Here is a 26,742-nt window from a genome sequence, read left to right on the forward strand (position 1 = left end):
AAAACTAAAAACATTTTCAGAGAATAATGGCATTTGAATAATACTCAAGATCCCCTCATAATTCACAAAACTTTATTCCGTATAACATAGTTTCAAGGCCAAATCACAAATAAATAATGGAGTTGTTTGCTATGACCTGCTTGTCGTAAGACACTAACCACCCACACAGAGGAGAAAAGACCCCAAACCCGGTCAGTAACAAAGACTAAACATATTTAAAGGAGTTATTACATTTGCTAAATGCAATTGACCTAAAAGTTATATTTAGGGAGCGGGCAACAGGAGAGAGAAATGTATCCACCAAACATCCTCTTTGTGTGTCTGAAATGCTCAATAGATCTGCGTGCAGACATTAAACGTCATTCTGAATCAAGGACTTCAATGAAGTAAACTAGAATGCAGTTAAAGAGACATGTTGATGGCTGAACTGTGCGATTCATTTGGGTTAGTTGTTGCCAAAGACATGACTGACGGGTGAATGCACTAATCAGATTACAGTTCCCCTCAGAAATAAGGAGGATCTCTCTCTGGACTAACAGCCGATTGGCCAGCTGCTTGTGGCTGGAACCGATGATAATGCAGGTTGTAAATGAAGCACAATCAAGGTGAGAATAGCAGCTCTAAGAGGGGATGAGTCACTCCCTGAATTCGAAGAGAAAAATAAATTAACCAAAGTATAAATTCCTATAAACCACTTTTAATTTCCACTGTGTAAAAAAAAAGGCAATCAACATCCTCCATCGAGCTCAGGAAAGGCAGACTTGTCTAGCTTAGGAACGCCATTTGCTTTCAGTTCCTTTTAGGACAAACACAAATAATAACAATAATAAAGTACTTTCAGTAAAGAGCATCATGATGTGATGGTAAAGCTGGAGTGTTTCTACAACAAAAGATTCACCTAAGCTGTGCCTAAAGAAATCCAGAAATATAAAAAAAAACAAAAGGTTAGACTGTCTTGAAAATGTGAAGTGTTTAAAAAAAAAAAATCAACAAGTATAGTACATTTTCCACATAAATAATGATTAAATGTACAGATTTTGAAACATTTGACCTATATTCGCAAATGCCACATTTGTCAGTGTCCGTGATGTTCGAAGCTTGTTTGGTTTACATCTCCTGAATCATGCAAAATCAAATGCCAATCATAATGCATCAGTTGTCAATTCATGAGATCTGCACAGCCCGAATGCGAATAAACGCGTCTCTTCCGTTACATCTAGGAAGCTGGAGACATTCATGCTCTTGGGGCCGGACTGCGTATCATTTGATGCGTCTCCGAATACGTAACTCTATTGCACATTCAAATTCACACATCTCTTTGTTGAAGTCACTAATCATTTCATACAATGACAATATCACAATATAATAAAAAAATGGCCATTTAAGAAAACAAAAAGGGTACCCAAACTACTCCATTTCAACACTTGGCTCCCTTGCAAAACATCCATGCGACAATGGCTGACATCATACTGTACATGACATTTTAAAAAGGAATAAAGGCTTTACAAATTCAGAAAAAAAAACAAACAAAAAACAATGAGTTCAAAGTATTATACGCTCCAAGTATAGAGTCGTACATTTTGTGTGAACCCTGTAGACATGACTAGGAGAGCAGTAACAAGGAGTGAATTTTTCAGATGCAAAGCATACACATGAAATCTGGATGATGTATGGGAGTGAAATTGGATTAAGTTTCCCGGACAAAAAAAACAAACAAACAAAAAAAACAAAAACAGTATGGCTTTCTGTATTAGAGCACATCTCTGGCTTAAGACTGCTCTCCATGACAGCTCTTTGCAGCATTTAAACTGCTTTGGTGTTGAATTTGAGCTTAATCCGGTTTAATACTGGTCTCTCCTGGTCAGGGTTGTTAGGAGTTTCTGCAGCTCTTTCTAGGTACACGTGTGCTAGCACTTGAACTACATTAATAATTTCACACAGGGCAACCGTAATAGCCTTTGGATACAGGTAAACAACAGAAGCCGAAGTTCAAAGTAACAAAATGTCAAGTACACACTCCAAAATTCAATTTTGAGGAAAAAAAAAAAAAAAGTAACATTGCAACAGAAACATTCCATACACATCCAAATCTTACACGGCTCAAAAAGCGGTTTCAGACCAAAACATTAGTCCTTGAAAAAAAAAAAAGTAAGCCAACAAAGAAATAAGCAACAGAAATTGTAAAACGCTTCCCTGCATAGACTCGAGATGACAATTCAGTGTGACCGCAGAATAATGTGAGGGTGGGGTGTCTACCAAAGACAGCCAATGAGAGAAAAGGAAGAGAGAAGTGGGTGGGGTCTCACAGTCTGTAGCTTCTATTGTGTCTTTTCCAGGAGTCACTCTCGTGAATCATCTGAGAAAAGTGCGCTATTTAGTACCTGCTTCAGCAGGTGACGTTTGCTTTCGCTTCGTTCCCTCTCATCAAACCATAACCAGAATTCAAGTGTCACTGTTTTGATCGCAGAACATCACAGGAAGCAGGAAGGCAGAGGATTGTGGGTTGCTTTTTGTCGTATATAGGCATTGTGGTATGGTGTGTCCTAAACCCCTTCCCCCCCACATCACACCACCGGTTGACCCCTGGTTTCATTCACTTGCCGCCGTACATCCTCTCGATATCGTCCTGATAGTGCGTTTTTAGTTCCTTGCGTTTGAGTTTGAAGGCGTCGGTAACCAGGCCCGTCTCGGGCGTCCAGGGTTCGGGGCTCAGACGGATTTTCTTTGGGATCTCAAAGCGCTCCAGCTTACCTGTGAATCAGAACAAAGAGATTATATTTGAAATTTACAGCCTTATGGTGATGAGAACTGTAGCTTACGACAAGCAAATAAAACAAAATTGTGAAACATAGTGACTTTTTTTTTTACTGGAATTGGGCCTGTGAAATCACATGATCCTTCAGAAATCATTCTAATATGTTGCTCAAGAAGCATATCTTATAATATCAATGTTGAAAACAGTTGTGCTGCTTACATTTGTGAATTTATTCAAAATGGACGTTTTGTGGCATTACAAATGTTGAATTTAGACCAATTGAATGCATCCTTCCTGAACAAAAGTCATAATTTCTTTCAAACAAAATCTATATATTCTATTTACACAATTGTTATTTTGCCCTTTTGTGGACAGACCTGTTATAGCCGCGTCTGTGATGATACGTAGAACCTCTTTCTCCATCTCTGGATGGTTGCAGATCTCTTCCCATGATCCTCTGATGCCCCTCTGCGCAGCAAGGGTGGTTAAATGCTTCTGATTGGGCACCACAAACCCAATCACATACGACTCTTCACTGTGTAGAGAGGGAAATGTTTATACATCTCATTAATGAAGCACGTGTGACTGCTGAATTATCACAGTATGTATGGGCACATTTGCACTCACCTGTTGGCATAAGCACAGATGTTGTCGATGAATGAGCAGTTTTTGAGCACAGCCTCCACTTTGCCCAAAGACACGTATTCACCAGCTTGCAATTTCACCAGGTCCTTCTTGCGATCTACACACACAGGCCAAAACCACTTACAGACTGATCTCATGAAATGGCGTATGTATGACACGCCAAATTGAATTTCCATTTTTGCCGTGCTATCAACACAAATAATAGCTTTTCAGCGTGTTTATGAACGCCGTTGACTTAACGTTACATTACTGTATATATAATTATATATGAGCTACCCCAATCCCGTCCCTAAACCTACCAGTTACTGGGGTTAATACAATTATGAGTCTTCCCCTACCATCCTAGGAAAAAAATATCGCTCCCCAGATGTAGATGTACATTTTGCTTCGTTTTGCTCGGACATTTAACGGCGTGTACATGCACGCGGAATCACTCGGACATTTAACGCGTAGACATGTACACGCGGATAGCTCAAAATGCGTATAGATAACACGCCACTTGACTTGAAAGTGGCGTGTATGTTTACGCAAAAGTCATGATCTCATGTTGCCATTTAAAGAAATGTACATTAAAAGTACTATGAAACACTTAAAGAGTGCTGAGATTTTATTGGCCGGTTTCACAGGCAAGGCTTAAGCCTAGTCCCAGACTAAAATGCATAATTAAGCTGTTTTTGTCTCAAAATGCAAACCTGTAGATCATTTGCTTTGTTCCGAAACAGTGAATTAATTGGTTACAATGTTGCATTTTCCTCTTGGTTCGGTTTGCTTTCACAACGCAACATTTCAAAGCATACCAAATGTGTTTATCCAAGTCATATGCGAGTAAATATTGGTCAGAGTTTCCTCTGCGTCATCCATCGCTCCGCGAGGCTTTATCTGTAGCTGTCTTGATGCACGCAAACACATATGAATGCAGCCATCATTCCCTCTAACTGGATATATTTATTTAATTATATAATGTGGTATAACTATGTGGTGTTTTTAATATGTTTTAAAACAAACCATCTGTAAGTATTAGTCAACACCATTTTTCTCCTTAAAACCGCAGAGAGACAAAGGCAGTCTCAAAAACGTGGTTTGAAATTGCTGGTGTTTCTGACGTCACAAACTACCTTGTAACCAATCACGTCAACGTCTGATCGTCAATGAGCTGCATTTTGCATATTAGTAGAACCGCGTATACTAAATGAGGCAATGGTGTAGAGTTACATTCAAGCTATTTTAAGGCATGAAGATTTTTTTTTCAAGGAAACAAATGGTTAAATATATCATTTTGATTGTAAAAGATGAGTTTTAAGGGATAAAATGATTGACTGAAGGCACTCTGTGGTTTTCAACTGTGATGACTAATGTGCTCACTCACAGAATCAGACACTTCTTTTTATAGAACACTTTTCCGGTTATGAATTATGATACTGCTTCCGTTGAGTCGGATTGCTTTCTCCCCTTAACCGAACCACCCAGAGCTCGTTTTCAATCGGGCCAAGACCACCGTGTTCAGGCGATCTCGGAGCGACTGTTTTGGTGCAGATCCGAGCCGTGATTGCAGTGTTCATATATGTCTAAACAAACCGAACTAAGAGAGAAAACGCACTAAAGGTCCAAATTGAACTAAGGCCTACTCCTGGCTTAATCTAACCGGGCCTATGTCTTGAAATAGGGTTTGTGTGTATGTGTCTCTACACACCGATAATCTTGAGGCAGCCATCAGGGTGAAACTCTCCGATGTCTCCGGTGCAGAACCAACGCTGGCCGTTCGCATCCACAAAGAAGTCCTCTCGGTTTTTCTGCTCGTTTTTATAGTAACCCATTGTGACGTTGGGACCGCCAATCACAATCTCTCCTCGTGGGTTTGGTTTATCGGTGCTGAAATAACCACCTATGGACAGAAAGAAATATATATATAGATATAAAAATGGGCAACATGTAATAGGATTTCAAATCTCAGTATCTTAATATTTAAAAAGCAGAACTGGCCTTCCTCCCAGTCCTTCAGCATGATCTCGGAGCACACCAGAGGAGCTCCAACACGTCCAGTGCTGTAATCAGAATCTAAAACAAACACACACAGTATAAAAAAACTTTTACATGAGCTATAATTTCACCTCTCTTTACACTTATAGCATTGAATGTTCCTGTAATCTAATGAATAGTTCCATTGGATTAACCCAGGGTTATTCAAGACCCCGTGCCGTTGATTTAAATGCATTAATCCCAAGGTTCCCATACTTTTTGACCCATGAATTCCTATGACCTTTTTCTTAGTCGTTTGTGATTGCTGGATAACTTTTTTTTTAATTCCAAAGAGACTGCAGTCAAAGACAATTATTTCTAGCCAATTAAATATTTTAGAGCTGAACATAACACAAAACAGGTTGTTCTTTTCCTTAACCTGTTAACTGTCACCCCCCCTTTTTTGAATAGACATGAAAATGCACATTTCGAACTTAAATGGTTGTAATTCAAGAATGCTTTGGAATATAGACATATGATTGGTCTTGTTTTAAAGAAGACATTTGGCAGATTTTTGTAGAAGTGAAATAAATTAAGAAAGTGAAACAGAAAAAAAGTTATAGAGGTTTGAGTTTATGGAAATGTACAATGTAAAAATATTAATTATTCATATTTTACATAAAATATATATTTTCAAAACCTGGGCTACTCTAAAATGGCAGAAAAATCAAAGCCAAAAATCTGAACAAGTTGTGTTTCAAATTTTAGGTTGATATCTCAAAAAATGAGCTTTCATCTAACATTAGTCATTCGCGGTCAAAACACTGGTGTAAACACAGTTTGATGTCGCAATTTTCAGTGCTCAGAGCCTGTTAAACTTGAGCCAACCAACCCCGTGACGTCACCTGCACCTGGTGGCGAAAGATATAAAGTTTTTTTCTCTTCTAAATGTTTACATTTGTCATGTTTCTTATATAATTGTTGATTATATTGGAAATCCATCTTGTAAATCATGTAAACTTAATTCACTGCTTCATTTCCCCTTTAAAACCTTTTCAGAACTTTTAGAACTTCAGAATTTGTGTTAGGGAGAATTGAGACTTTTTAAGACCCTTTCAAGACCTGCAGAAACCCTGAAAAATAAATGAATAAATGACTAAATAATATTCCAAGCCTTTATCATTATTATTATTTTAATACTAGAGCCTACACCCTTGATTTGAAGCACTGACACACCTTTTAATTCTAGAGCTCATACTGCGTTTGCCTTCCTTTCCTTATCAGTGAACTTTGCTACACCTGCGTTTAGTCCCGACACTCCTGTCCAGAGTCCTAGCTTCACTTCTAAGTGAATCCCCATGCTTACGCTCGCTGATGGTGCCGGCTCCGCAGGTCTCGGTGAGGCCATATCCTTGTCCCACAGGACAGCAGAAACAGATGTTCATGAAACGCTGAGTAACTGCGGATAAAGGAGCTCCGCCAGACAACAGCACGCGCATTTTACCGCCCAGCAACGAGCGAACCTTCTTGAACACAAGCCTGTGGAACACAAAAACAAGATGACATTGGACATTAAAAAATATACCTAAGAAAAAAAAACCTTCATGCATCTAAACAAACCCAGCGAGTTTTGGAAGACATCATGTTAATATTATTGTATTATACCTGTCACAGAGAGGCGTGCTGTATCCTTCAGAGATCTGCTCCATCTTGTAGTTGTATGCCAGAACAAAGAGAGTTCTCTGCACACTGCTCATCTCATCAACTTTAGTCATCACATTCTTATAGATCCGGTCCATAATCTCCTACACAGACATAATGAGAGAGAAACAATTCGCTCACAGCTATTAAGACTAGAGCTGGATATTGATTGACACAAATTTCGATTTGATTTACAAGTTTGCGATTCGATAAATATCCGCTCTCAATTCAATGCGATTAGCTATCGATTCATTTGGATATATATACCAGGTACAGTAGTTTTTTTTCTTCCTAAAACTACATCATCTGAAAACAGCACAGACTAAAAAGATTGATTCCTGGGATTCAAAGTCCCCCTGTGGTGAAAATCAAGTTTTTAATATGCTTTAAGACAAACCATGTGTAAATTCATGTCAACACCATTGCGGAGTATTTTTTCTTTAAAACTGCAGAGAACTAAAGACAATCTCAAAAACATGGTTTAAAGGGGTGATGAACTGAGAAATCAAATTTTCCTTGAGCTTTTGACATCTAAGAGGTCATCATATTATAAGAATTTCCTGTTTCAGAACTGAAAACGTCCTTGTTAGTCCAATAAAAGCTTTTATTGACACCAGCCCCAGCAAACGACTCGTTTTTCAAAGTGGGGAACTATGACGTCAAAGAGGATAAAACACCACCCCCGCAGAAGAAGCTCAACGCCTACTTCAACACGGCCGGTTTAGCCCCGCCCACTGATTCGCGCATTACACGCATAGCTAAATAACATAGATTCCTACCTCGCGATGACAGACTGGATCGAGTGAAACTCATTATAATATGCAAAACTGTTATCCACTCACAGCAGTGGGCGTTTACTTTCTAGTCTTCAATGCGAGACGCCCATATCAACAGAGCGTTTTTGAGCTGGGCTCAAAACTAGGGTAGAAAAAAGCCTATTACTTATTCATTTTGATGTTTTTTAATGGAAAAACCAAGCGAACATCATAAGTTGACCTCAGACAACAATATAAAAAAATGTAAAAAGCCAGTTCATGACCCCTTTAAAAATCGCTGGCGTTTCTGACGTCACAAACTACCTTGTAAACAATCACGCCAACCTGTGATCATCAACGAGTGGAGTGTGAGTTAGTGGAGGCGGGGCTGATTTGCATATTCATAGAACCGCATATGCTAAATGAGGCAATGGCGTACAGTTACATTCAAGCTATTTTAAGTTACCGGTATGAGGAATTTATTTTCATTTTGAGTTTTAAAGGATAGAATTATTACTACAGGGGGACTTTAAAGGGGTAGTTCACCCAAAAATGAAACTTTTGTCAGTATTTACTCACCCTCATGTTGTTCCAAACCTCTATGTGTTTATTTGTTCTGCTGAACACAAAGGAAGATATTTGGAAGAATGTTTTAATCAAACAGATCTCATTCCCCATTGACTACCATAGTAGGAAAAAATACATACTATGGTAGTCAATGGGGAATGAGATCTGTTTGATTAAAACATTATTCCAAATATCTTCCTTTGTGTTCAGCAGAACAAATAAACACATAGAGGTTTGGAACAACATGAGGGTGAGTAAATACTGACAGCATTTTCATTTTTGGGTGAACTAACCCTTTAAGAATTGATATAGGTTCATCAAAATAAGAATCAATTTAAAATCGAGGAATCCTATTTATGAACACTGTGTGCGTTTATGTGAATGCGAGTACTTACAGGAACAGCTGCCATCAGTGTTGGTCTGAGCATACTGGTGTCTCCTTTACTGCCCTTTTTAATTTTAGATGACTGTGGGAGAAGGGACAAAACAAGAGAGCATATTGCACATTAGATGCTACTATTGCAATTTTTAAGTTATTATTATTGTTTGCAGTTATGATGCAAATGCTTTGGCAATCAAAAGTATTCTGAGATTGTAAAAGAGCTTGACATGGTGATGTCACAATAGCATGACTAAAGTGTATGTTTGTGTGTTTGTACCTGGTCAGCAAGAGTCTGAGGTGACGAATATCCAATCCGACAGCCATGTGACACGCATACTAGTTCAGCGCTGAGCTCCAGGACATGAGCGAGTGGCAGGTAGCCAATATAGGTGTCATTCTCACTGTCACAATAAAAAAGAAACGTTGTTAACAGAAAATCCTACGCCATTAACTATACATAAACATGGCTAGAATAGTTTTAAAAGTTAGTTTTATACAACTTTAAAAGTGTCTTAAAAGTGCAGCTTCTTCAAACTGAGCATTTGCACATCCTGCACTGATTTATTAATCCTGTTTATGTTTATTTGTACTCATTCATTCAATTAGTTTCTCTTTCACTTTCCCATCTTACCTTACAGATGGCTCTTATTATTCATATTTCCCTTGTTTTTTACTTTTTCTAAGCTCTAATACACCAAGACAAATTCCTTGTACATGTAAAAGCCACTGCACTTGAGATTCTGATTCTAAATGCAAAAACTTATTTCACAAAATATTCACACAATGTCAAGTGTCACATTTTGGAACAATACACAGTCACATTAACAAAAGTTACATAAACTGTCCAGTAATTAATTAAATTATGAATACATAGGTATCACACTTTCATGAGATTGTATACATTTAAATATACAATATTGTTCAAAAGTTTGGGATCGGTAAGATTACTTCATGTTTTCGGAAGAAGTCTCTTGTGCTCATCAAGGCAGCATTTATTTGATCAAAAATACAGTAAAAACAATGTATTATTTAATTTTAACATATATTATAATGTTATTTATTCCTGTGATGACAAAGCTGAATTTTTAGCATTATTACTCCAGTCTTCAGTGTCACATGATCCTTCAGAAATTATTCTAATATTATGATTATGTTGAAAACATTTGTGCTGGTTAATTTTTTCAGGGGTTCTTTGAAACAGAAATATTATGTAACATTATAAATGTAATTACTGTCACTTTTGATCAATTTAATGCGTCCTTGCTGAATAAAAGTATTTATTTGTTTCACAATTTTTTTTTTTACTGACCCCTAACTATTGTGAACGTATTGAGATCATGAGTAATATAAAATTTTATAAAACAGATGCTTCATAACGCAGTGCTAGTACCGCCAACATCATGGGTTTGCTTCCCAGGTAACAATTTTTGAACATCAGTGTCTTTAATCATATCGCCGTGATCAGCATTTTTCTTTAACACCTTAATTAATGAGACATTAAAATGCTAATTTATTATACAGACATAAAATGAAGCCAATGGAGATTAGCTTTTTAACAGCTAAAAATCAATGGACAGACAGAACCAAGCTAGATAGAGGCGTCGGAAAAACATACTTCAGGTTAGGAATGCGTTCAGCCATGCCGGTGACGCCAGCGATGATGTTGCTATGGGAGATCATGACTCCTTTGGGAATGCCTGTAGAGCCGCTGGTGTACATGATCACTGCGATATCAGACGGGACAGGCTGCCTGCGGGACACCATTACTGCACACAGAGAAAGACACATTCACAATGCTTCATTAGTGGCAGCCATGTCGTAGAGCCATTTAAGAGCTCTAAAATAAAAACTACGTTGAAGGAGAATTTTTTTGTTATATGGGAAAATGTTGACCAGGCCACTTTGCTGCCAAGATTTCTTGCACATCATCAGAATCCCTCAGTCCCAAACAGATGTCATAAATATGCCCACGGTAATGTAAATTAAACCACGGGCATCAGGAAATGTGCTCTAGTAAACAAAAACCCTTCACCTCTGTCGAGTTACTAAAAACCTGTAAAACCTTTGTGTTTAAAATTACAATTTGTGTGTATTTTGTATATACATTGAATTAAATGGAAAAATAATATTAATATTAGTCAAAGGTCATTTTTAATTTATTTATATATAAATTAGGGCTATCAAACGATTAATCGTGATTAATCGTATCCAAAATAAAAGTTTGTGTTTACATAATATATGTGGGTGCACTGTGTATAATTATTTTGTGTACATATATATATATATATATATATATAAATATAAATACACACATGCTTTCAAGTATATAATGTATCTAGATTTATATATAATTTATATTATATATAAATATTTTACATATAAATAATATTTTTTTCTTAAATATACATGCATGTTTGTGTATTTATATATATTTATATAATCATTATACATAGTGCACACAAACTTTTATTTTGGATGCAATTAATCGTGATTAATCGTTTGACAGCCCTAATATAAATATATGCTGAATTTATTTGATAAAAAATACAGTAGAAACAGTAATACTGTGAGTATACTTACAATGTAAAATAACGTTTCCATTTTATATATATTTTAAAATGTAATTGATTGCTTACTCCAGTCTTCAGTGTCACATGATCCTTCAGAAATCATTCTAAGATGCTGATTTGCTGCTCAAGAAACATTTCATGTGTGCATGTGAATGGTAAAATAAAGTATTCAATTTATTAAAATAAAAATAAAACAAAAAATATAGATTTTAAATATGAAGCATTTAAAATGTCTTCATATTTATTTTTATTTATTTTTTTGGACAGAGAGAGAGGCAGAATGCAGGCCCAACTGATATTCATCGGCATCATCGGCCATAGCTGGCACCTGTTAAGACTAGCTAGACCGGCTCTCGTAAAAAACACACGTGTAATACTCCAGTGAAATGTCTAAACCTTTTATCTCAGTCTTTCTAAACAGAAAAACCTGCTCTAATAAAGATAACATCTCCCTCTCTTATCTCCAGAGGGGTTTTCTAAACAGTTGCTCTTATCTGACACAAAGGCTGAGTGTGTGAGCTCTCAACACCGGTTCACTTGCCCTCAAGTCCTCTTTTCATCTGACAGGAAGATCCAGCTGTCTTTCTTCCCTGAACAAAATCTCTGTTTACAGCTCTTTTGGTCCTCCTTAGTCTGTTTATTATGTCAGTACAGTTCAGAACATGACAAAAGGTGGTGTCTCTATCATCAGCAAGCAAGGGCTACTGTGAATTTCTCTCATGCTTTTTTCTGTATTAGGAATCCCTTGGCTACAATTAGACTTTTTAGTATACTATAGTACAAGTAGTATATGAACCCATATGTAGTATGCAAATATAACAATATAAAGTACGAATATAAACTAGTGTCCGACTGATACGGATTTTGTTTTGGCCGATGCCGATATCTTGAGCAGGGTGGCCGATATAAAGCCGCTATAGGTCTATATAATATTAAAGATGGTAAATAACACCTGCGAAATTTTAAACAACGTAGTATGCTACTTGAGAGTTTAGGCACTTACCATTTTCAGTTTTGCCCCCCAGTTCTTGCACTGCACCCATGTTGTGGACCGTGATGCCTCTGGGGAGATCAGGCCAACTGGTGGTCTTTATATCAACCAATATAATGTGCTTCAGTCTGGGGACTTCCAACAGAATGGCCTGAGAGAGAGAAAGAATCATTCAGAGCAATAATGGACCGCAGCTCTGACACATCATGAGCCGACTGGTGTGACGTCGGTCTCGTTCTCACCTTGAGGCGGCTCTGCAGCAGTTCTTTGCTTGTGATGATGTGCGTGACCTCAGTCTCATTTAAACCATGAGCTATAGCTGCTCCTCCCAATGTGGAGAACAGGGTCACCACTGACACGGAGAGAAAGAACATCATTAAGATAATGAGTTACTGTGCCTTTAAGTATAAAATAGAGAGAGATTATTAATATTATTTATTAATAATTATTGATTTATTATTTAATTATAAATTTATAATTAGTATTGTTGTTATAATAAACATTTTTTGTTATTATTAAAAACATTTTTATTAAAGGTACAATGTGTAGGATTTTTCACCACCAGGAGTCGCTAACCTCTTACAATAACAAAGGCGTATATCGATGGCGCAAAGCATTAAGCGGAATTATGGATCTTGACGTCAAGCTGATGGATCTTTTATGGATACGTGAACACTAGGCCTGTCAATCTTCCTCTATAATACTATTCGAATTCCATTCCTTATTTTATGTAATATTCGAATAATATTAGAATATTAAATGCTCAAATTTATCCTATTATTAATATTTACGACATTACACATTCTTATGGATCCTCAATGCCACTAGCCTGTGGTTGTTGTTACACGTTCGGCCCACTAGAGGGACATCTAACATTACTACAATAAACATTTAGGGGCTGTTTACACCTGGCCACTTCATGTGTTTTCTTAGATATAGCTCTGATTTATCAAAACGATTCCATTTACACCACATAAATGTGTTTTTGCAAAACAGATATAAATCCGATCTTCAATTCCCGTGCTATATATAGATGTAATGAAGTGCACGTCACCGAAAGCAATTTTATTGATCATCGGCTAATTTCAAAATTAGCAAAGACAGCAATAAGGGAGAGCGGCAACAGCCCTGGTAATATCATTTCATTCCTTTACTTTAAATGAAGATGGTAGTGTTAAGCGTCTGCGACTTACTTTCACTTTGATTTGCGATAGATTGCGGCGCGTTGGCTTGATGAATGGGGCTCAGATCTGAGGTGATGTGATCGTCATATCGCGTCGGAAGTTCCGGGAGTCTCCCGCATATTGATAGCGTCTCCCTGATGGCCGCAAATTAGTTAAAATCTCCCGGAATCCGTGCATAACATACATAGTGCGCAGCGCGTGCATGGCAGAGAGGGAGTGAACGAGACCTTGCAAATGTGCCACGCGAAAGCTAGTCCCGCGCTCTCCTATTGTTAATAAGAAAGCGATAAGGGGCCGTTTACACCTGGTCACTTCGGAAGTATATATTTATTTTTAAATATATATATAAGCAATATTTGAATAGTAACTTTAGCATTCGAATAGTATTTATTTTTTTAATATTCAAATTAAATTCGAATTTCGGAATTCGTTCCAACAGCCCTAGTGAACACAGTGATGTTTTTAACATGACTGTGGTGTGAAGCAGGGCGTGATTGCTAATGAGAGACTCGCAACGCGAGTCCCACAGATATAAAGAAATAAGGACATTTCATTCTACCGAACTACCCACAAGTGCTGAATTACTACTCACACAGGTCAGTTTATTAGAGGAATTAAACTTGAGGTAACGCAGCGCTGCTTCACTTGCTCTAACAGTTAAACTATCACACTAAACGGCATTTGAGTGTGTTGAATGTTGTTAGTTAGGTTGTGTGTTGGCTGTATGAGAATAAGCTAAATTAACATTAGAGAATAACATATCATATTCTAACATTTCATCATGTTGAACTAAATAACATTGATTAGTTTTATGTACATTTTCTCAACTGTCTAATAAAGTAGCAACACTCGAGTCTGTCAAGTCGAATTTAGACGTGGACGTGGCGCTCTCGGCATCTCGAAAGATTCTAGTCCTCTTTTTGTCTCAAAGTATGCTTGCCATGGTCCATAATGTTTGAACAAAACAACAAAAGCGTAAGCGTCCTGCTAAGCATAACCCAGTTGTCCACGTCTGTCGCCATGGTTACTATGGCAGTACGTGCGGAAACCGAGGGATATGACGCCATTGACTGGTGACTCCTTACCCCTGCTGACACGCCCCTTTTCCTTGGTTAAAAATCACAATTTTCTCAAAATTTACAAATAATTGATATTGTAAGTAATCAACTAAAAAAAATATATAACATTGGCCTAGTGGTTTTTGGATATTTTACTGCAAAAATCCTACATATTGCACCTTTAAATCAATAAAGACTGGATTATTACAATTGAAATAAAATTGTAGTAGTAATAATAATAATAATAATAATAATAGTTAAACAATACAATAAAGTATTAAACAGCATTTCAACTTGCCAACGACAATTTTTATATTTGGCAGATGGTGAATGTTCATTTCGGACTAAGATGTCAGTACAGAAATCATTTTTTTTTTTCATTTATATGTTTTTTCATTTATATATTTATATATATTTTTTTCATTTTAAATCAATTAAATCCATTTATATTGTAAAGTTATGTTTACCACAGGCTTTATTTTACTCATAAATAAAAACAAACATTATAAAAGCCCTATAAGGAATTCCATTATAAGGAAAATCTTGAAGGAATCAGTGGTAAATTAGTCTTCCGGGCTTTGATGTCATCCATGCACCACTGTATTGAGCTTTTCTATTTTTGCAATGTTTTTAATGAAACTCAAAGCATCCAAGGGACAAGGGTTGTGGGTAATATTAATCTTTAAAAAAAAAAAAAGCATGAACAGATGGACATTTTGACAATCCATGCAGACATGCCCTTTGGCATACTATCTTCAACATCACAGTGTATCTAAAATTGGAGATGCACTAATTCACATCTTGCATACTTTTAGTATGTATAGTATAGCATGTGAAATGGAATGAAACCAGATACAGATTTTCTGCATGCGTGTGTGAGCTTGAAAAGCGAATACCAGTTCTGTTTTCAGTGTGATGTCTTGCATCTAGTACCACAGCAGTGCTGCTATTTTTGTCCTAGTCAGCACAATACAGCCGATATTGGAGAAAACCATGTGTGTGCGTGATTTGAATACTCACAGGGGAAGTTGTACATGAAGCATGCCTGAGCTGCTATAATCCATTCAGCACGAGTCTCGCAGAAAATGGCGATGTTGCAAAGAGGCTTCTGACCCAGAGCGGCGAGCCCACTACCAAACCTCTGAGACAGATGGAACGTTTCTTCATACGACAACCAGTTATAATCACCCAAAATCACCTAGAGAGAAGCAGAGAGGAGTCAGAGTTGCATTGTATTGAAATTCTCAGTATCTTTCACAGCAGCATGAGACGACTTTTCAATTTCATCTAAACAGTTCTGGACAACAACAGACCAGAGATCAACTCTGTTTACAGAGAGAGACGGCCACTGAACTTCTTCCTGTGGAGCTCAAGAGAGTTCTCTCGGGATCTGTCCACTTAACCTTACACACACGGACTCTATATTGTGCAAGTATATGTTTAAAGGATTTCTCATGGAAAGGGCTATGTTCACACTGACCTAAATCTGATTTCAGTCACACACTACCTTTCAAACGTTTGGGGTCAGTATCATTTTATTCTTTTATATATATATTATAATAGTCATTTATAATTGTTTTAAAATTGTCAAACATTAAGCAGCACAACCTTTCAACATTGATAATAAATAAATAAATTCAGTAGACAGAAACTCCATAATGCGTTTAGTTGTCTAGATAATTTTTAAACACAAACATGTATTTTCTCTTATACTTATACAACTGAAACGTTCAGCCTGATGGTGGAAAAGCGGCTAAAGTTCCACAGCCATTGAGAGTGTGTGGCCGTACAGTAGGAGTCAACATGAGTGTGTGTGTGTCTTACCTTCTTAAAGATCTTGCCGTTAGGCTGCATCTCATCCTCCTCGCTCAGCAGCTCTCTTGTGCCCAGGCAGTCTCTTTCAGGAAAGTGTACTACAGCATATTCAAACATTTTATCCAAAGTATCCACACCCTCGTGCAGCTGGGACGCCAACCTCTGCTGGCTGTTCACGGACCGGTACGGCCCTGCCGGTGTCCCGCTTACCTGATGGGATAGGAAATTACAATAAGGTCATTGGGGGAAATGTAGGACAAGCACAGGCAGTCAAAAAAAATTCCAAAACCACTTGTCGCCTAATTCATCATATTTTAGTTTCTCTAAAATATTACAATTTTTTTAAACCACCAATTTAATTAAGTGACGTTATTCAGTAATGAAAGTGACTCAAATCCCTCCGCTAATCTAAGATAAATTGCGATAATCTCTATTTATAACAGGTACCGTTTAGAAGTTTGGGGACAGTGCGATTTTTTTTTTAATGAAATTATATTTTGTTCAGCAAGGATGCATTTTATTGATCAAAAGTAACAATAAAGACATTTTATAATGTTAGATTTTGATTTGAAATAAATGTTGTTCTTTTGAACAAAAAAAATGTATGATGTATTCTAAAAATTTTAAACTGCATCAATATGGAAAACAGTTCCTTTAAAGTTAATTCATATTTTACAATATTACTGTTTTACTGTATTTTTGATTAAATAATTGTTTATAGTAATAATACTTACTGACCCCAAACTTTTGAACCAGACCCAGGGTTTGAATGAATCTGTGCTGATGTTTTGGGCCTATTCATCCTATGCTGTACTCACTGTGCGTGCTTTGATCCTTTTAGCACGGGCCTGATTCCCGCTGGCTCCGGAGAGCAGGTACCAGGGAAGAAATGTGATGACGGAATAAACCCAGGCGACCGATCGAAAGACCTGCAGCAGGAGAGGAGACATGTCCTCCTTCAACTTCATCCTGAGGAACCAAAAAAAAAAAAATCAGAGGACAAGACACAAAAAAAAGAAGTTAGTGATTAATGCCCTCAAACCACATCAGCTTTGCCTTTTATTTTTCTCCTCCACTTACTTTGTGTTGTTCTTTACTTTCCTCCAAACACGTGATAGTATTCCTCTTTTCCTGAAGCTCTTGCTGGCTTCTTCTGGTGCTTTATAGTGTTGATGGTACTTCTTGACGTCTCTACTGCCTTTTGTCAAACCTGCTGGCTGAGAGGGCAATTTCCTGTTCCATTTCCTTTTCCCACTCCAGCTTCCTGCTCTGACAGTGTGCAAAGCCCCCTGGGTTTAAAGATGAGCCCTCCCTGTGGGGACATACAACAAGCAAAGCGTGTTTTGTCAATATGCTTTGAATAAAACATGATTGAGAATTTGTTAAAGGCTTTGTTTGTAAGTCATGAAACAAATCAACCAGCTACATTGTGAATCACAACAAGTTTAAGCTTTAAAGCTAAAAAAAGAAGCATTTGAAAATCAGATGAAAAGATAAATATAAAAGACTATACTTAATGGCTTTAATAAGGAAAGATCAAATAAAAATAAAATAAATAAAAAATGAAATGATGGTGAAATATATTGTTTATCCAATTTTATGTATATATACACATATTATGCATTTTTAAGTAGTTTCAGAGTGGAGACTATATTACGTCATTTCATTTTCAGTGCTTCATGTTAGTGGCTGAGTGCTAAGAGTTGATTTGATTCGATTTCTTTTTTGTAGAATCATGGGTAATGTAGTTTTTCACCAGTAATTTCACTGTTAAACACAATTGGTGAAATAATGTGGGCTGATGACTTAAAAAAAAACATGAAAATGATCGGAAATGACGCTAGCTGGACTTAAACTTAGTCTGTGTCCTAAATCGCCCCCTATACCCTTAAATAAGGCACTATTTGAGGGGGCAGGCATTAGTAGTGGTGTCCAAAAACATAGTGGACATTATCGAGTGCACTTATTCACTTCCACAATGCACCCCAATAACAAGTGGACAACCGTTGTACACTCAATGGCTAGAGGATACCCATCATGCACTGTCTGTGAGAGTCTCATGCTGAATGAATTCTTGCATCTGAACAGAATGAATCGTCCATCCATTCACTCACTTTCCAAACCGCTGGTCCAATGTGGCTCCAGCATAACATCATATAGGTACAAATTCCTTTTTAATTGATTATTAAATTGTTTAATTAAGGTTTGTACATAGTTTCCATGACCAAGTTCAAGATTAATCTTTTCATTACTACTTGAGCAGCCAGTTTGCCAAGTTTCAAATAATTATTTAACAACAAATACAAACTATGCAAAAGCGCCGGCCCTTTCAGCGCTTGCTCGTTTTCGTTCACCACTTCAAGTGAAATATATTAGTGGACTAATGTAAGGAATAGTGAATGAGGGTGTACGGGTCGATTTCGAACACAGCCTTACTCTACCGTATGAGGATGTATGTTAACCACTATGCCAAGACTGTGACAGGAGTCAGGACCACTGTGATTTAACTAGGGACAGCTGGTAAACAGTCTATGCTCTGAGCTCAGAGGACAAACAAGACAGGCTTTGTCGCTCGGGAAGGATGAAGCTCACACTGAAACAAGTGTTCTGTTCGAGAGGAGGATGTGTTGATGAATGCATGCGTGTGTGTGTGTGTGTGTTGAGGGGAAGAGATGGGGGGGGGGGGGGGGGGGGGGGTGGACATGCATGAGCATATCCAGAACATGAAATACAAATTTGGCCAAATTCTAAAATGCCAAATAAAGATTGACCTGATAATCCAGCAGCTCATTAGATACGAGCAGTGCTGAATTTAAAAATCATTGACCTATTTTAAACCCAATTTTTTAAGAGCAAAAAAACCCTCCAAAACACTCTGGGAAGATGCATGTTTTTCAGTTAGAGATAAACACAACACTTGTAGTAGCTACACAATAGCAAAACAAAGAAGGAAACAGCCTCTTTTTCCCATTATCTCTCTGGGAAAAACAAACGGCTGACTTCTTTCTTTGGTTTTGATACTTTTAGAGGAAGGTCAAAAATACAATCCATGATAGAGACGTTCTCAAATATCAGCTATATAGCAGATATGCATTCTCTCCTTGTAGCTTCAATCATGGACTCACCAGAGAGGTTTGGAGGTGGTCAGACAATGCGACTATGTATCTATCAGTCAGGTGGCCTATAAAATGCCAATATACAATACATAAAATCGATGCACCTCTTAGAAATACATGTAGTGATGGTATTTCCATCAAGACTCGAGGTGCATCAATTTTTGGTCAAGATCTTGTATTGTCCATCACTCTGTAAAGTCTCCTCCAGCACATTCCAATTCAGCCTTTCAATGGATTTATTGTCTGTACCCAGAGGTGCCAATTCATCTGTGAAAATGATTCTTCAAATGATATGCTCCTGTTCATAGAGATTTTTAGATGGGTGCTGAGGCTTTTTAGGTTGGGTAGAATCTGCGATCTCGGACCCAGTTTGTTCGCTGGCTTCCATGGCTGCAATTTGCTGTGTTTTCCGCCAACTAACAACCATGGTGGCGAAATACTATTGGGTAAAATGGCAACTTGCGGTACGCTATCACACAGACCAAAACAAAAACAGACATTCCAACAAGATTATGTGAACTTGGCATGTTTCCTAAATATCTGCAAACATGTTATGGTATTTTTATCATTTAGTACAGTCAAAAACTTGACGTAGGCTATGGCACCTTTAAGGTTCAACATTCCTCTGTCACAGGGGTCTACAACATTACTGCTGGAGAGCTACCGCCCAGCAGATCTCAGCTCTAAGCCTTATCAAACCCACCTGAAGCAGACAATCAAGGTGTTCAGTTAGTTGAATGAGGCAGGTGTGTTGGAGCAGGGTTGGAACGGAAGTCTGCAGGATGGTAGACCCCAGGAGCAGTCTTGGAGACACCTACTCTATCATGTGAGGAAAAACAGACTTCTCAAACTACTTATTGTTGCTGTGATATAAACATCATGTGGTAAAGTGGTTGCCCTCAAGCACTGTGAGAGCCGGGTTGGGTATGGTGCAGCAATAACGAACAACATTCCACGACTCCCGTGAAATCCTAGACATTATTGCCTAGAGACCGGTGGCACATGGGCGTGAAAACCTTTCCTTCAAGAGGAATGTCACAGACTAGGGAGACGCGTCATGTTCAAATCTCCCTCTCTAGTCCACACAGACCATTTATAGAAACAAAGCTGCAAAAACTAGGTCGTCCAGAAATCAGTAATGTCATAATAACCATGAGCACATTAACATGACGACAAGTTTGACTACTTTATTAAGGCCTTTTCACTATTCAGCAAACTGATATATTCTGATAACAATGTGGAATATGAAGAATGAGATTAGCCAATCATAACAAAAGTCATTTACATACCCAAAGAACTGCAAAAACACCCTGTTTCAAACTAATGCTGTTAAGTAAGGGGAGGGAAATCGAATGGTGCTGCAAAAAAGGGTGAAAAAGTATGGATCCAAATTAATTTAACAGAAATAAGCTTTAAAAAAAACATTTAGGCTATTCATTTAGCAGATGCTTTATCCAGGGTCAGTAATATTCCATTTTTTTTGTTTTTAAAAGAATATGCTGAAAAAGGGAAGGATGCATTAAAATGGAAGTCTATAAACTTAAGGCATCTAGCCGTCTTATTTACTTAAAGGGTAACTAAACCCCTGGTCAGAGCCTGACTCCACCCACTGGCAATATTTGAAAAATGCTGGAAAAGTGGGCAGAGCCCAGTGGAGGGGGGCGTGCACCTGAGACGCATCTCTTTGTATGGAACTAGAACTAGAAGAACACTTTATAAACAAATGCCAAAAAAGTTACTTGAGTCAATGACTGGTATTAATAAACATCCATTATTATAGATCATTAACTAAAAAAAGTTGGTTAAGTGTTTAGTTACTCTTTAATGGGACTGAGAGGGACCAGTTATACAGCACCTGCTGTGCAAGACACGTTTGGTGTGGCCTCTTTTTAAAAGATAAAGAGGTTCCAAAAATCATTTGGACAGAACAGTAAAGCCAAGATAGATAAACTCTTTCTCTTTATCAGTAAACATTTAACAACCAATCACCCCTTCATAAATGTCTTTTTATACTTTGATGTCAAATATTTAGGTTAACTCCAATTTACAATTCAAAAATGTTAGATGGGGCATAACCAGATGATGCCAAACCACTTTCACCATTGAAATATGACTAACAAATGTGCATGCTACATGCTTTCAATCCCAATTTCAATACCATTTCACAACCAAGTCCAGTACTGGTAACAAGCGCATCAAGTGCATCTGAGGCACAGTAGTAAGTTACTAGATGGTCATCTGAGAAGTGGTCAGTGTTGTGAAGATCTTCAGCAAAACGAAGGTATCAAATATCATCTCCTCTTAGCAACCAGATCCAAACTCACCTGCACTGCCACAACACAGTTGAAAGAGAGAGTACCGGTATTCACCTGTATTCATACCGCTTACATTAACTCTTTATTAGTTCTAATTAATGATACTTGCTCTAGGCCCTGTTTTGGTTTTAAAACGCAGAACTTTTGCCACTGCTGTCTACACTATGACTTTTGGAAATGCAGCAGAGCAGACCCCGTTTTAGTTTGAAAACTTTCAGTGAAGACAGACCAAAACAGAGACTTTTAAAAAAGGAAGGCGTGCTAAAAAAGGAATATTCGCTCCCTGATTGGGTCTTCTGGACCATTGTGTATCCTTCCCTGATTCGCTAAGAACATAACGCTACAGTCCGTTTAAACAATAACATTTGTTGAATTTGTTGTCCTTTTTAGCAGCCATTGTGCAGTTAAACTGCATTTTATAATACTGCAGCTGCCTATGCACAAGAGGCACGGTATTAGAGCATTCAGCAATTGTTTACAATTGTAAACGCATATGGTCATGTGACATGCAAGATCTTTTCTGAAACGCAGTGGATTTAAAATGCCATCGCACTTGTGTAAACAGCGCCTTGCACAAGATTAAAGGAGAACTCCGAGCCAAATTTTGAGTGCTGTCAGTACAGACAAAAACGACAAAAATCGGTGTCGCCTACACCGTGTTATCCTCTTTTTAAAATTTGCACCCTGTTGACTTCAATGGGGCATCTTCTAAACCTGCTTTTAGCCTCTTAAAATCCTTGATTTGTCATTACGAGTGCATAGCTATGTGAGTGGTGTTACCACGGTCAATCTGACTGCAGTAGATGTGAAAGATATGAATAAAAACGTGTCACGGATTGATGATGTAAAACCCCAGACGAATCTTCTTGCGTGCATTCTTTTTTAACCCGACGTGTTATTAAGAGTGACCACGTCAATCTGACTGCAGTAGATGTGAAAGATATGAATAAAAATGATGTTAATTCACCCAGCTCACATACCTGTATTTACTTCCTGTTTTCGGTCAAAGCCCACAGTAGTCGATTGTCGATCTCACGCGCGTGATCATTGGTGAATATCATCTCAAACCTCATCCATGTGTTCAACATCTGATTCGGATTAACTATCCATTTGAGCTGATATTCTCAGAACACCACACAGTGGTAGGTTTGAGATGATATTCACCAATGATCACGCGTGAACTCGACAATCGACTACTGTGGGCTTCGACGAAAACAGGAAGCAAATAGAGGTAAGTGCGCTGGCTGAATTAACATCATTTTTATTCATATCTTTCACATCTACTGCAGTCAGATTGACGTGCTCACTCTTAATAACACGACGGGTTAAAAACGGATGCACGCAAGAAGATTCGTCTGGAGTTTTACATCATCAATCCGCGACACGTTCAGTGACGTGAGCTGCATTTATATGGGATAAAAATGGCGGCTAGTAAGCAAAAATAACTGTTGATTCTAATTACTGCTTTTCTTGAAATTAAACTAAGAAAATGTGTGTAAGTGGTGATTTGTTGTTGTCTCACTAATTGCGTCATCAGGTTCGGTTCTCCTATTGGTTTTTCCTCTGATGGTTGTCGTTGGTGAAGTCACACTACAGGACTGTGCCTCAAATCTTCTGAAACTGACAGAATTTCATCTGAGGTAAAATTTGATCACATCGGTCATTAATTGGCTGTCGGCGAACATGTCAAACTAGCGATCAAAGACTTCAGATTTTAGGATTAGAGATATTTATCTCGGATGACCAAATCATTGTCAAAATCAACAGTGTAACTATGAACCTGGCTTTACATTGAAGGATGAAACCGAGAAATATCAACCAGCCAGAACAAGCTACAAAGCAACGTTCAGGTAACCTCTCTCAACACACTAGCATTGTGTTGAGATTTGCACGGGCAAGCACCAACATGGCTTGTGTGTGAAAATCTGTGAAGACAAAAGGCAAGTGACAAACCTTTAACATGGAAAGGAGGAACCAGTAATTAACTACGAACATCAGACACTTAAACCAAAAACAAAACAAGTTTGGAAAGTATCCTCTTCCCTTTTCCACTTGTGATCAAACTCCACTGCTTGCGGAAGTGAAGGAACAGGCACATTTTTCAGACACACCTACCAAGACTACTGAATAGAGCCCCATCATTTACCCATAATCCCTATTATACATCACTTGAAGAGCCTGGGTGTGATCAGACTTGCTTGGCTGGTCCATCACCTCGTGCTCAGGGTGTGGTAATAGAGACATGAATCACATACACCTGTAGTTGGACAATCATGAAGAATCAACCCCACAGGGAAGTTGGAAATCAATTCACACTCTGACTGAACAGCCAACACTATCCTATTCTTAATACTAGTGATATTTTGTCACAACATGGTGCATTTTATGTGTTCAGTCAGTGCATACTCTACAAACCAGAATGAAATCTAAATCACATTGTATTTGTGTTTTAATCTTGCTTGGTGCATATTTCCTTTCCTCTAAATGAGTTTTTGAAATAAATGTCATTGAATATGCCCCACTGATCTCTCTGTAGATGCGCTGCAGCATTTTGCTTAGCACTATTTATAGTGTTAAAGGGATAGGGTAATTCACACAAAAATGAAACTTCTACCATGGTTTACTCGCCTCATGTCATTTTTTCAAACTCATAAGACTTTGAAGCACAAATTAAGATCTGTTAAATCAAATGAATTTGAATGAAACCTAAGAGAGCCTAAAAATCAAACCCGTTGATATGAATTCCTTTTGCAGTGCGTTTAATTAAAAATATCTTAATTTGTGTTATAAATATTAAAAGAAGTCTTATGCGTTTGGAATGACATGATAAAAATGATCTTGAATGCTAGAAATAAATTTACATTTTCAGGTGAAGCATTCATTTAAATACCATGGAGTGTGAGCTGTGTGTGACCCTCTTATTAAGCACAGGTGTGTACTTACCCCTAAACACAACCATCACAGAAAACCTTCTGCATTTTTACATTTTCAAAAAACATCACTTGGTATGATTTATAAGCTGGTTTCCTCATGGGGGCCAAAAAATGTCCCCACAAGGACAATGATTTTGGATATTGCTATCCTCTTCAATGGCTATTCGTGCCCTAAAACTACACAAAAGATCCTTATTAATCAAACAATGTCTACAACCAACTTCAAGTCCAGTCATCTAGTAAAGTAACCTGCATGGTCACCATTCAAACCCATTGCTTATTCTTAGTTCTGGCCTTCAACAGATAGCACATAATCCACAGGATTATCTCAAAGCATGTCAACCCACTATCTTCCCAATCACCCATAACAATCTGTAGTCCCATGTCACCAGCACACCTATCTGTGCCCTAATTTAGGCAAAACATCTTATTCTTTACAAAATACACTCGTCTGCCTTCCTATCACACTGAGAATCTGATCTGTGTGAATGTGTAAATGTCATGTTGGCTGATGCGAGATCGTGTTTGTTTGTTTGTTTGTGTGTGAGAGAGATTAGTGTGGTCATTACCCGAGCACTAATGTGTTTAGTGTCCATGCAAGTGTATAAAGGATGAGAGACGTGCATGGTCACGTCTATTAAGCAGAGATATGTGTGTTTGTATGTATGTAACGTTATGTCATTGGATCCCGTGAACAGAAGAGGCCTGAGATGATCATTGTTGGAATGCGATACCATCAATACATTGCTCAGCTGTCAGAGCATCCGAACCCTCTTCATAGCAAAGTAGCTAACACCGCGCTTCTGATGGTTTAACATTACTATATGCACGCGAGTCTGCATGAATATGTAAATCAATCTTCACCGCAATACGTAGCCTAACATAGACACAATAAACACTTACCTTATGCTGACGCAGCTGCTTCAGTCAGACTCGCAACATCCCATTTAAAATGGCGAAAAAATAGGTTATAGAAGAGGTAGATGCGGCAAGGCAAATATATAGCGATGATTATTTATTCTTCTATGTCGTTGTATGTTGCGGTTGCTGTCTCGCGCCGCCGTAGCTCTCAGCCCGGAAGTGATGGAAGCGTTGTCATGGTAGGGGCCGGCTTCTTGCCGCTCTGATTGGCTGAAGGCGGGTGGCGCGTGTTGGAGGCTGACGTGACATCACTCTCGGGTTACCAGCGGTCATTATCGATTTGATTGATTTATTTTTCAATTTGCATTGTTATTTTTTAGATGTTTGTATTTTGTAGGAGATCTCTTCTTTTTAGGTTACTTTTAGCGGTAGAGGGAAATGGTGATGTGTAACAGTGGATGGTGTTGTTGATTCTTTTGTCAGCTCGATGCAGCGCCCCGGACAGCTGGCAGGCGGCTAGCCATGGGGAAATTCGACTCATTTCCGAGAGTCGATTCTTTCGAGCAGTTCAAAGAACTAGTTCATAGAGCGATTTGTTATTAATTACGTCACTGTGTCATCTGACGTCCCAGCGTGGCATGCTCTAAGGTTCCTTTAAAGGGATAGTTCACCCAAAAATTAAAATGCTGTCATTTACTTACCCTCAAGTTGTTCCAAATTATGAGTTTCAGAAGAAGACATTTTGAAGAATGTCAGCAAATAAACAATTGATGGCCCCATTGACCTCCACATTCCATATGGGGGAAATACTAGGAATAGAAATATGTCAACTGCCTGGCTACCAACATTTTTTCAAAATATCTTATTTTGTGTTTAACAGAATTAAAAAAAAAAACTCATACAGGTTTGAAAAGACATGGGAGTGAGTAAATGGTCACAGATTTTTCATTTTTGGGTGAGCTTTCCCTTTTAAAAAAAATGCTGAAAAAGACGGATCTCGCGATTTAATGGATCATGAGTTGTTCACTCGAGAACCGTACGGACCGATTCAGTCCGATACTGAAAAGATCTGACTCAATAGAACGAGTCGTTCACAAAAGTGATTTCACTACAGCAGATTCCATTTACCTATTCTGGG

At 38.0% G+C, this 26,742-nt stretch overlaps 1 protein-coding gene across 1 annotated transcript; it reads right to left on the reverse strand.

Annotated features, from left to right (window-relative positions):
* Window positions 1–55: 55 nt before the first annotated feature.
* Window positions 56–25,831, reverse strand: acsl3b (acyl-CoA synthetase long chain family member 3b). Its single transcript, XM_039661257.2, has 17 exons — window positions 25,647–25,831; window positions 17,460–17,691; window positions 17,198–17,348; window positions 16,389–16,589; window positions 15,585–15,762; window positions 12,565–12,674; window positions 12,335–12,473; window positions 10,377–10,527; window positions 9,039–9,162; window positions 8,775–8,846; window positions 7,022–7,161; window positions 6,723–6,895; window positions 5,381–5,455; window positions 5,091–5,282; window positions 3,383–3,497; window positions 3,133–3,290; window positions 56–2,751 (listed from the first exon to the last, which is right to left on the reverse strand). The coding sequence occupies exons 3-17, from the start codon at window positions 17,345–17,347 to the stop codon at window positions 2,594–2,596; spliced, it is 2,136 nt and encodes a 711-aa protein (XP_039517191.2). The 5' UTR covers window position 17,348; window positions 17,460–17,691; window positions 25,647–25,831; the 3' UTR covers window positions 56–2,593.
* Window positions 25,832–26,742: the final 911 nt, after the last annotated feature.

This window comes from Pimephales promelas, chromosome 5 (assembly GCF_988280905.1).
Source record: "Pimephales promelas chromosome 5, fPimPro1.hap1.1, whole genome shotgun sequence".
NCBI classification, from domain to species: domain Eukaryota; kingdom Metazoa; phylum Chordata; class Actinopteri; order Cypriniformes; family Leuciscidae; genus Pimephales; species Pimephales promelas.

Excerpts from the sequence above, each read along its gene's own strand:
- acsl3b (XM_039661257.2), bottom strand. The coding sequence starts at position 17,347 with ATGAAGTTGAAGGAGGACATGTCTCCTCTCCTGCTGCAGGTCTTTCGA. Across the intron at positions 10,528-12,334 it reads GGGGGGCAAAACTGAAAATG|TAATGGTGTCCCGCAGGCAG; the intron begins GTAAGTGCCTAA and ends CTCTGTGTGCAG. Across the intron at positions 2,752-3,132 it reads CACAGACGCGGCTATAACAG|GTAAGCTGGAGCGCTTTGAG; the intron begins GTCTGTCCACAA and ends TCTGATTCACAG.